This window comes from Anopheles coustani, chromosome 3 (genome assembly GCF_943734705.1).
Source record: "Anopheles coustani chromosome 3, idAnoCousDA_361_x.2, whole genome shotgun sequence".
NCBI classification, from domain to species: Eukaryota; Metazoa; Arthropoda; class Insecta; order Diptera; family Culicidae; genus Anopheles; species Anopheles coustani.
Window position 1 is genome coordinate 70,968,130 of NC_071288.1, and position 12,285 is coordinate 70,980,414.

At 45.1% G+C, this 12,285-nt stretch overlaps 2 protein-coding genes across 2 annotated transcripts; one reads left to right on the forward strand and one right to left on the reverse strand.

The window, feature by feature from the left end:
- Nucleotides 1–613: 613 nt before the first annotated feature.
- Nucleotides 614–3,074, reverse strand: LOC131266249 (uncharacterized). Its single transcript, XM_058268679.1, has 4 exons — nt 1,774–3,074; nt 1,510–1,702; nt 1,127–1,439; nt 614–1,050 (listed from the first exon to the last, which is right to left on the reverse strand). The coding sequence occupies exons 1-4, from the start codon at nt 3,072–3,074 to the stop codon at nt 614–616; spliced, it is 2,244 nt and encodes a 747-aa protein (XP_058124662.1).
- A 3,240-nt stretch (nt 3,075–6,314) lies between these two features.
- Nucleotides 6,315–12,042, forward strand: LOC131266257 (transferrin). The gene is made up of 7 exons (XM_058268692.1): nt 6,315–6,444; nt 9,118–9,351; nt 9,483–9,616; nt 9,690–9,834; nt 9,908–10,199; nt 10,371–10,879; nt 10,943–12,042. The coding sequence occupies exons 1-7, from the start codon at nt 6,315–6,317 to the stop codon at nt 11,626–11,628; spliced, it is 2,130 nt and encodes a 709-aa protein (XP_058124675.1). The 3' UTR covers nt 11,629–12,042.
- The last annotated feature ends 243 nt before the right edge of the window (nt 12,043–12,285 follow it).

Genomic DNA, 12,285 nt, shown 5'->3' on the forward strand with positions numbered 1-12,285 from the left:
AATCTCAAGCGTGCGATAAGATAAGGAAAGCAGTTCCTTGAAGTTTACCTTTGCAATTATGCAAACGCTTTGTGTCACAGCACACAGGGTAACCTTTATTTATTACCACTATGAATTGCTGGCGTATTTATAAATTTCATAATTCAACAGTTTACGTTGTTGGTCTTTTTGGTAAATTATGAACTGGTGGTGATACTACAGCTTAAATTGACAATTAAGAAAATTGATAACGGATTGTGTTTGTTATTATGAAACTCGTTGCTCTCGATACCAACTCCTAAACGCACTTGAACGAATTACCACGTGTACGGAAAAATCACATCCAATATCTACTTTCAAACATTTGTCTGGTACAGGAGTGGTAGCAGTTCTAGAATAAAGACTACGTTTGGCAATGTACATATATTTTGCAGTCCAACGACCAGCAATAACGTTACTTTTAATCAAATCACTCCATTTCATTCATTTTAATTATACATACTTAAAATAACATTATATTTCTAATTTTTTATCAGGATGGAAAAAAACGGTTTTATTTCAAGCCACAACTTGTCTCGATTATCAAGTGATATTAAAGTCACATCGAAAAAAAATATTAAAGTCACGTAGATCGCTAAAATCCTATCGATGCTTTTTCGTTGAAGTTCTGTTCCGTCAATAAACTGTCCGGATGACACGAACCAAAAAATAAAATCTGCTGCCCATGATGAAAACGAGGCCTCGTCGCCAATTCCACGTGGCCGTTTTGCTCCAAGTCGGTCGACCTCGGAGCTATAGTTCCACCGTCGGCCCGGCCTCCACTAGCGCTGTTGCCCGTGCCGTATCGTTTTGCCTCCTCGTGCACGATACTTTGGATGGTACAGGATTTGTTCGTACAAACGCTTAGCATCAGATTGGGCTGATTATCATGTTTCCGGTGGTGATGGTGTGCACTTTCAGCACCTTCCGGCGAGGTGTTGAGCTTCAGTACGTGGACGGTTTTGTTAGAGTACAGCGCGAACAGTGTGTCGGTCGTATGTGCCATTCTTTTGAGGGTCACGATCGAGTGGGCTGTTCAAGAAGGTATATAAAATTTTCATTACTTCATAGCTTTGTTATACATGTGCATATGTTCAAAAACACTAACCAGGGTCTGGTTGAATCAGTAGCGCCGGATCGTACTCCGATTCCACAAAATGGCTTAGCCTTATCACCGAACGATCGCTGGACAACACCATCTGGTGATGATCATGCAGAAGCAGATTGCCAAACGAACGAAGCGCGTCGTAAGTCAAACGATTTCCGATACGTGAGTTCAGGTCAATCACTTTCGACTGCACTAGCGAAACGTTCGGTTGTCCCAACGTGACATTCAGTGTGTTGGTTACGGATGGCACATTTCTTGCGTCCATTTGCACGAGCCAAACAACGATGATACCGGTCGAAAACAACCCGAACACCTATTTTCCAGGATAAAAAAAAAATGAAAATAAAAGATTCACTCTAATCCACGGAGTGTTCAAAACATACCTGATTAAGGACATTTTCATTTCCACTCTCCATAGAGCCATCTTTGGTGACCGGCACCGGAAGTACTTTAAGCGTCACCACTTCCCAACAAGACAGCTTGTGTTTTCGTCCCACGTTTGGGGCTACGATTTGATGGGGTGGTAAAGTTTCGTTATAGCACCGACCGGCATCTCCAAGCCACATTTGAAGGGTTCTAAAAATTTGATAAACATTAAATATGAAGTTCACTTGCCTGTTGAATCTTAACCTTGTGTCGTTCCTTACCCGTCGCTGCTTCCTCCGAAAACCATCATCCGCTTGCGGCATTCGTAGTCCACACATTGCACCGGAGACCACGAGCAGAAGCGATACATCGGCCGAGAGTAGGTTCCTCTTGCCCAAAACTCAATCACATACTGGTCCGGTTCTGGTGTTTGGTTCGCATGCACCAACTTCACCTCATACTCGGGCCACATTTTGCCCGTATCGAATGATCGTATCACATTCGTCGACATTTTGCCATCCTGCTTGCGTCCTTCTTCCAGTCGTGTACCTTCACCATTCCGCGTCACGTCTGTACGGCGAGGTTTAGATCGTTTGGCCTCCAGTAATGCTTCGAAGATTGGTGCGGATTTTCTCACCAGCTCAAGAACGATTCGCTGCTGATTGGGGATACTCTTACGTCCGCCAACCACCACCTGGTCGAGCATTGCGGTATCTTTGGAAAACCTTCGCTCCAAGGCTCCGTTCAAAGTTGTAAACATTCGTTCAATATTTTGCAAACTGCTATAATTCTGCACATCATCCTCGTCGTTTTCCACGTTCCCGATGCTCTCCGATTCATTATTATCCGCCTGCAAACTGCGAAGACCTCCGTGCATAGAAGTGTAACGATCGTGAGTCACAATTCTGGATGTCTGTTGAGCCGTCGATACCAAACTGCAATCGGTTTGAACGTGCTTGCCGTGTGCGATCGTCGTGGTGACGCCAAAGTGTGTCCGCAACTCGGCGTACTCCTCGGGATCGAACTTGTACAAATCCACCGTCACATCGTTCAGTGATATTTTGCTTAAAATATCTACACTCCGAGCATTTCGTGGGTTACTCTTCTGGGCCGGCTGTTCGTACTTTACTTGAGGAGGCTTTTCTTCGACCTCCTCAAACTTCGTCCTGGAATGTCCTTCACTTTCCACTTCTTCTAGCTTATCATCGTTGTCATCGTTTTCGTCATCCCCTCCGTCCGAGGTGGAGTTTTCAGACTCTGTGTTGTCTACGGGTTCCTGTTCCGAGCTGGAGCTTTCTGCACTCGGGACACTCTCATCAGATTCAAAATCCGACTCGTAGTCATACACTGGTTCCGGTGACGGCGGTTTCGGGACGCTTGGTGGCTTCGGTACGGCCAACGTTGGAGGCTTTTTGGTCGGTGGAGCAACTGCCGGCGGTGGTGCCTTCGGTTTGGTCGCCGGTTGTCGGTTTGGTTTTGCAACATCCCGCGTCACTGAAGCTTTACTGACCACCTTTTTGGCGATGGTGGGACGGGTGGCACGTGGTGGACCAGTGACCGGTTTCCGTGGGCCAAACGACATCTAGGCGTATAGAGATCAATAAGAAGATTAGGTATTAACAATTTATTTAAATCAATTGCTTATGGTAAAAAAGGCTATAGGAAAGAAAATAATAAACAAAAATTGTTTGACTTCAAAGGTAATTGTATCAGATACAACTTTTTTTTTCTTCAATGTTCGATATGCGTTATGGTTTAGCCATATATTAGCACCATCTCTTGCATATAAATGTTGTTAAATGATTAAAACAAAATATAAAAAAAAATTCATACATTTTATATTAACCTACATCAACTAATTTTCCCATTGGATGATAGAACAGTCTGAGACAATATTACCTGTTGTTATTTATAGTATTTGTTGACTATCGTTGACCACATCGTTCAACCGGCGTTCATTATTTCAAAGTGATTGCTTTCGATTTCCCCGGAGAAAAGCACAAACGCGTGGTAAAACTATGGACGGAAACCACCCACCACCCCATCGTAGCCGCGCGATTTTCACGATGGCGTAATCGGTTTATTGGTATTTGCTCGGTGTGTCATTTTTGGCCAAAGGGGCGATTTGGTCCATAAAGTTACCGAACCGACGAGAGAAGCGTGAAATTGATTCGGCAAAATAAAACCGCCGTCGATTGAATTTTCATCGCGCGATCCAATCTAGGGCGTTTTGGGGGGAAAACTCGCTATACACGTCACGAAGGATGCCGTGTCACATTAAATCCATCCTCCTTTACGTCAGCCAGACAGCTCGCGAGTGCCGAATTTCTAACGGCCAGGTGCACTTTGCGGTTACTTTCGCCCGTCGCGACCATTTTCTCGACGCGTTATTTGTACGAGCACTCGGCAGGTTCAATGGAAACGACGGATCAAGGAACGGTGTCAATGCGGTTCAGCATGGTCTGGTCAGATTGAATAGTCCAACGCAGAAATCAGTCCCATTCCGGCAGCTGCGTGATATACAGTTATTTGCAAACATAGGCTTTATCCTTGAGTGCTGTTTTCTGGCATAGCAATAAAACTATAGTTTTCACTTCAGCTGCCATATTTTTAAAATATTTTTTATTAAAGATTCCATAGCTTGAGCAAGTTATGAACTGAACTGGCTTCTATATTGTTTTGGGTTTTCAATCACACGATATAATAAACTAAAAGTAAAAAAAATGATTTTTATTTGATAAAATATGTTATAGTATTAAAAACTCATTTAAATGAGTTGAGAATAAAATACTTAGAAAACATCAAAGTGCAGCTTAGAATTTGCTTGAAGAATGAATGTTTGAATCTTCTGTCATTGCATAAAACTCTTCATTTATTTAGTTCTTGTAATGACGAATGCTTGCCTTTTTCATTTTCTCAAGTTCACAACTTTTTCCATAACAGAGTCATGAAATGAGCGCGCGACAGTACTAAATAATAATAACTAAAATAAAAAAACTAATTTAATAAAACTGAAACGATCGCAAGGTCTATTATAGATTTATAGAGATATTTTGTTTCCCTAAAACTGACCACCAGCGAAAAACTCGGAACGTACTGTACCGAAACACCATCCCCAATCCCACTCAGCTGGTATCAGAAAGGAGAGAGACCGCAGAAGTGAAGAACTGGTAATTTCATGGCCAAACGGTCAACCCGCAGAGTCGGCGCAGTGACTCAGTGGAAAGATCGCTGTGTAAACCGCGATCGTCGATCACCATCCGACCCCCGCTCGTTTTTCTCGCACTATCGCCGAGCGTGCTTTTGAGTTGTTTGTTTTGCATTAGCACGTTTGCCAGTGTTTCACACAAAAAAAAGACAGATGTGGAAAGGCCAGAAGGATGAAAAATCCCACTAAAATGTACGTGATAAGAGACTATGATCGCTAGTGGTTAAATGCTTCGCAATACTACGTACATCAAAATACATACACTGTATCATGCGTTTTTCTACTGCTGGTAGTTACTTCTAGCTTATAGATAAAATCAATATATCGCATCTTTTAAATTTATGTAGATGATCGCATCTACAGCAGTGAGATAAAGCATGAGACTGCCATTCAAGCCGCACACTGCGCCATAGATACGATACGGCAAATGCATTAATTAGCATGGGAACCGCTCAGCCGTGGAGGGAACGGGTTTAGCTTTGGATTTTGGGGTTTCGGTGTGTGTTAGATCAGTGGTCGCCAAACTCTAGTGCAACTATTTTATATTAGTATCCTTTAGTCATTGGTAAGGAAAAAGACTGTCCTTTGGACATCACATCAGTTTTGTTGTATCAATAATATAGTTCTACAAATCTCTTTGACTCGTTTTTGGTTAAAAGTTTGGCAACCACTGGTTCAGAGGCTGCTTGGATGGGCTCCAATTTTCGTCTCCGGAGATCTTGTGTCTCGTCGATCCGTTGTTAGCGTTGGTTGCATAAAACAAGCGGAACCCCGAATCCAATGCACGATGCGCGGTCTTCTTCTGAAGGTTGCTGATTTTTTTTGTCACCTCTTCTCAGGACTTCTTCTCTTTGTTTTCTTTGAGAGATACTATCCGTCGCACCCAAATCCAATCGCGAATGAGTTAGATGCCACCATGATGATACATGTTTAGGAGCCGGTGGGGTGAACCGAAATGTTTAGGAATTTCCACAGACGGAGTTTCCTAAAGATGAAACAATCCAGCGACAACAGACAAGAAAAGGGTGCACACTGGCCGGCTTGTGTGGCGTTTGTTTTCATCGGATGCCACAGGTGAGGCTTGGTTGTGTCTAGGACTAATCTCCTCCGTCTGCGCGGAGATGGTGTGCGTGATTGTTTCGGCGGTTTCCTACCCTTCCAACCTGTTCCTCCGCCCTTCTCTAGCCCGTCGTGTTGGCATGCTCAAAACCTGACCGCGTCTCCGACAACCCGCGGTGAGGTAATGTGGGGTTCGTACGCAGCGTTTGAGCCACCAAACCCGCGCTACGCGCATACTACGATCAGGTTCGACCCGTCAGATCACCTGCGAACGGCTAGCAGTGTGGATGGTTCGCCGCCACAGACACACAACAGTGCGTATATTGTGTCTGAGCCTCGCTCCTTCTGTTCCTCGGACTCGCAATCGATTGCGAATTGTTTCGCGACGCGTTACGAAATGGTGTGTCTGTAATGTGTGTAAGGGTGTAGAAAGTTCGCTCGTGCCATTGAAAAAACCTTCCGTGTTCTTCCCTACGTTCACCCGAAACGTTCTCATTAAAAATTGTGCCAGTGATTTAGTGTATAAAACAGCAGCCAGTTTCGGGACATTTTAAAATGCAGTTCCCAATACAAAGCCCAACGGCTGTTGGGGGAGTGTTCCGATGGCTGCTCGTTGTGTTTCTATTCCTGCAATACTCCCGCTCCTTTACGCCGATCGATGCCAAATCGCAGACGTCGAAGCAGTGTAAGTTGCGCCAACATTTCGCGGTTTATGTTTTCACTGCAAGCAGTGCAAAACCCCCAAAAAAGTATGCGAAATACAGCTCATTTGTGTGCTAGAGTGTGTGTGTGTTCTATGCAAGTGCTGTTTTTTGTTCAAACTGGTTGCTGCGCGTATTCAGTGCAGCAATAGAACAAGTGATTTCAATGGCAAAGCAAGCGACGAACCCGTTTTTCGCCTACTGGGAAACGTTTCGCTAAACGCTTTGCACTGTCATTCGAAGAGTGTAATTTGTCCAGCTTGCTTGTGGGAAAATGTAATACCGTCATCGTCCGTGTACAGTTCTTCTTTATTCACTTATATAACCACTGCCGCAGGGTGCGTAATTAAAGTCTGATGAATGGTGAAAGAATAAAAGAAAAAAAAACAGATTTCAATACGATCTCCGATCGCGCTTGACAAACATCGCGCGAGGTGCGTTCCATACGAAACCCAAAGTGCTGATTTCCCTTTCGAAAATAAAACATTGTTCCCCGCGCTCGCGATTCGCTTCGGTGTGTCTTTTCTTCTCGAATAACCATTTCACAATCGGTCACTTTCCCCAACCGGGATCGGATGAGGAATCGTCCATTAAAACGTGCTAAAAATGACTGTTGTTGTCCTGCTCTCACACTGCCTCTGGCTCAAGGTCGTCCATCGAGTCCTGACATATCAACGAGGCCAATGTTAGCGGGTTTATCTGCTGTTTAAGTTGGACCGCCTCGGACGAACCGGTGCACGGTTATGTGGCGTAAAATGGGGGTATCCTTTCACTTTTCGAAGAAATAATATCGTTTTCCTTCTTTATTTTTCGTGCCACATTTTTGTACCGTACATGCAAACTTGCCGACAGTTTTGTGGCATTCGTTCGGTAATGCATTGCATAATTTATTTCGGTGAGAGTGTCCTCGGCGTTCCCTCCTTGAATGGAACCAACCAGCCATTTGTATCAGGATGTAAATTAAAATACAATCTCGCCAATTATTTCGTTTTGCGTAGAGTTTCATTGTCATGTCATAATTTTGTTACTTATTATAAATTTCGCAACCAGCGGCGAAGCTACTAATGAGAACCTAATCAAAAATGCATTGATTGAGTGTAAAGCGCAACCAGAAGTCTAAGGCACATAAAAGCAGGAAGAGTTTCGACGAATACTAATCAGGGGGCAGCTCGTTAGAAATTCCACTCGCATGCATTTCATTCGTTCCGATCCGTGGAGCGTGCGTTGAGAACCGCAAATCAAAACATCCCACCTACGACAACGTGCCCAACTCGCGTTACGTTTACCCTACTGCCGGTGCGAGAAGGTCACGTCGTTATGTCGGTCGATTTCCGAGCAACCTGAACTCGAAACATGTATACCTGGCTCCTAGACCTCAATCAGCACGATGACGGCGGTTGGGGAGAAAGGGCGATGACTGTGGCCTGCGTGTGTACTGCCGGTACATTTCAAGCCGGTTTATCCGTTCGCATCAGCGACAATGCGAATGCGCAATTCAAAGGCTCGGGGAAACACCGGGTGCGTCTTTACGTCGACGACACGTAGATAAAGGTGGTACATATTTACCCGTACGCTTGGTTGGACAGGCCAAGAAACTATGTAAGACGACGACATGGACGGGTAAAGGCCGTGGCTTATGTTCGTCATCAATTTGAACAGTTTTAAACAGATTTAGTTTCAAAAAAGACCTAAGTCGCGCGCATTTTGAAAAACAAAACGGTTTGAAGTCAATTCCAGACGCTCGAAATCTTCTGACAATCGACTCAAGGCAGATATTGGCAACGTTTCTTAAATACAGATTTTAATTTTTAAACAACAAATGAATTATCACGTGGACCTAGAGCATGATTTTCTTATATAAAACTTTTTGATATTTTTGTAATTCAAGAAGCTCAAAATCCCACAGAATATAATGTAAACAACACATTTGTTTTAAATGTGTTTCCGTAGCATTTCTACTCCGGACCAAAACTTTGAAGAATTTAATTTAATTCTCTCATGAGAGAAGAATCTATGAAAACATATAAAATATAAGCAAACATCATAAGAATTTCTGTAAAGTTTTGGATAATTATAGCTGATGAAGAAAACACTCAGAAGTGATGTTATATAATGTTTTAGGAAAAGATTCAGAAGTATTTGAAAATATCTCTGCTACACTACCTAAGATTTCATTATTTTTTACAAACTTTAGTTTGCTCAAAATCAATGTTATTTATTTGATATTATGTTAAAAGCCGATAGTTCTTATCTTCAATATAATTTAGCATGCACATCCTTTGGCAAGGAAAAATGTTGGCAGAAGCTTGTAATGGAAGATGAAACCAAACGATATCATGCATTGCATATTTGCATTCATAAGTTTCATTTGCTTCTCGAAGATAGGATTACTATTTCCAACAATATGTTTTTCGCGATTAACGCAATACGTCGGTTCGGCATAGTAGCAAAAATACAATTTGAAGACAAAATTTGACACATTTGAGAAAAATTGTCACAGAGGAAGACGGAGAGACAGTGGCGAAACAAATTCCAGCAAATCGCAATACGTTAATTAACACTGTTGTCAAGCGAATCCAAACAGAACGTAATCGAATCCCTCTTTGCACAATTTTTACCCTTTGTTTTTCTTCAATCTGAACCACTCCTTCGAACAGTGCGCGTTTGTATCGTGGAAGGCAGTGGCAACTACAAGAAGGGCGCCCAGAACTGCCCGACGCTAGAGAGAAACTCCAACGTGCGCTGCGTGTTCGGGCTGGACCGGCTGGACTGCCTACGCAAGATACATAAGGGCACCGCCGACTTTGCCGCCTTCTCCCCGGAGGACTTCCTCGCGGCCCGCTGGTCCGGCGTGGACATACTGGTTACCAGCGAGCTTCGCTTCCACAATGGTACGGCTCGGTTTCAAGTTCAGCTCAGATATCCGTTAATCTTTTGTCCTCTCTTCTACACCGGTTCGCCTGTCATTACCCGCTTTGTGGCGCGATTTAATCGTTTTCGTCCTTCGGTTCCGGTTTTGCAGAGCACTTCGAGTACCAAATAGTGGTGGTGGTGGACAATGAAGCCGAGATCAACACGGCCCGGGAACTTCGGGGGAGCAAATTCTGCCATCCGGGGCACGGTCTCAAGAACCATTGGACGGAAGTGTTGGCTGATGTAAGTATGATACCGAGTGGAATGGCAAGGAAACCCGTTTTTAGCGAGGGAGTAATGGCCGTTTCATTTCCAGTACTTCGAAACGAGGCTTACTCCGCGGGAGTGCGAGGAAGAACTTTCACCGGTCGAATCGAGGATTAAATCCGTCGCCTCCTTCTTTGGCCCATCCTGTCGCGCCGGACCATGGGTACCGGATCCGACCGAGGATCGTCGTCTAAGTATGCCCAGCAACGTGAGGATAACCATGACCCTCGCCTCTCTAACTCTGTTTTCCTACTTTCCCTTTCGCAGAGAAAAAATATCCGTCCCTGTGCCAGCTCTGCTACAATTCTTACCAGTGTGCCATCGGTGACAAACACTGGGGCCGCCGGGGGCCACTGTACTGTTTGACGAGTGGTGCCGGCGAGGTCGCCTGGGCCCGGTTGGACGATGTGCAGGGTCACTTTGGGTTCGCGGGACTGCAGGCCGAAGCCAATCCGTCCGAGTACAGTTTCCTGTGCCCCGACGGGCACCTGCAGCCACTCGACACCAGGAAACCGTGCGTCTGGGTCGCCAAACCGTGGCCTGCCATCGCCGCCAAGTCGTAAGTCAACCAATTATAATCTTCAAGCATTATACCGAAGTAAACAATAAGCATTTGAATATTGAAAAATTATTCTACCATGCATAACCAAAAGTTGTGAAACAAAATGGACCAAACCTTGGAGTTTTGACATTTTATGAGTGACTAATAATAGCCTTCTTGTACTTGTAGAAATGTTGCCAAGGAGGTGCAGGACCTGGTGGCGCATTTAACGCATGACGACGTCAATAGTTGGCAGAACGCGCTGCTGATGGTTCTGGAGACCTATCACGTGAATGTGACGACACTCGATACCGTCATCCCGGTGGACGACTATCTGGATCAGGCGGTTGGGTTCCAGCAGGCGTACAGCAACCCTGGCTGCAATCCCCCGAGATCGATCGTGTTCTGCACCAAATCGCTGCTGGAGTTGTCCAAGTGCTCCTGGTTGCAGGAGGCGGCCAGCGTGTACGGTGTAGAGCCGGGTCTGCAGTGCATCCGGACGGAGAGCTTGGACCAGTGCTTGGCTAAGGTGCACTCGAAGGACGCGGACGTGGTGATCGTCGATCAGGACAATGCCATGCGTGCCCAACGGGACTACGGACTGCGGCCGATACTGTACGAGTATTCGTCGAACGCGTTACACAAGTATCTGATAGTGGCCGTCGTCGCCCGTAGCGCGAGTCTACGATCAGGCTACGGTAAGACGAAAGATTGTGTTCTGTGTGGCTGAGACTTGCATTGATGTATTGCTCTATCCATAGATCTCCGCAACCGGAAGGCATGCTTCCCGCAGTACGAGGGTGCGGCCCACTTGGCCGTGGTGGCAGCACTTCGGAACCACTCGATTGGAGACGTACAAAACTTCTTCTCGGACAACTCGTGCAACTGGAAGTCAACGAGTCGCTGTTCTGCAGTGTACGACGGGGACGATGGTGCCATGCGGTGCCTCCAGGATGGCGCAGGAGACGTAGCATTCGTGAGTTACGAAACGTTCAAGGCACTCAAGAGCTCTAACACCACCAAACATCAAGACTGGACCGTCTTCTGTCCGTTTAACAAGCCGATCAAACACAACGCACTTTGCTATCTCGGCTGGACGTCGGTGGGCAGCGTAATGATCAACAATGGTACGATCTCGCGTCGCGAGAAGGAAATCTACAACGCCATGAAGGACATCGATAAGCTGTTCGGGCGCAAGAACGGACTGAAGGCGGAGGCGTTCAACGTGTACGGCACATTCGACAGTCGGAGCGACGTGCTGTTCAAGGACTCCACCGAGAGTCTTCGAAGTCGAACGGAAATGCTTCGTGACAAGAACGATGGTTTCTTCGAGCCGACACCGGCGGATCGATTGCACACCAGCGCGGCCTGCACAGTGCATGTCAACCGAATTCTAATACTGTTAGGAATATTCGCGATGGTCCTAGCGACGTTTCGCGAAAGTTAAAGTCAGGATTAAGGAGTCCTATGGATGAATGAATTGCTCATTAATTAGTCGCTAAATAGGAGAACAACAAATCGCATCGCCAGTGTCACATCCATCGTTGGACATTAGCCCCACTCCCCCAAAAATCGTGCACTTTCCTACAAAGCATTGAGATTTCTATCGTCATTAAGATCCCAGAGTACCGTAGCTTAAGTAGATAACAATTCGATTGCCCCATCCAATCGCCCGTTACTCACTGCGAATTGTTTTTCCGGTAGGATGAAAAAAGCGATGTTTTAAGGCGTTCCTTTCCTGCCTTCTGTTTCGACAAAGTTCCTGAGGTGCCGTCTCAAACTGCGCATAGAATACTCCTCACTTCGTGGGCCGCCTGCAGTTGAACTGTACTCTCATCATTAGTTGAATTTCGACTTTCGTTTCGTTCACTTCACAGTATCACATACAGAAAAATCAATGTAAAGAAATATTTATAATGAAAAATTATTGTTAGGACGATGAGGAAAACAATACACCAGCGGAAAAACTGAACACTGTTGTTTTGGTATGACTATCCGTTGGCATGGTAATCACAAATGACACTGAAGGAGATCCAATGCAAGGATAATAACCAAACGATGTGAGAAAAGGTAAGCATTTGTCTTAAAATAATGTACCTTATTA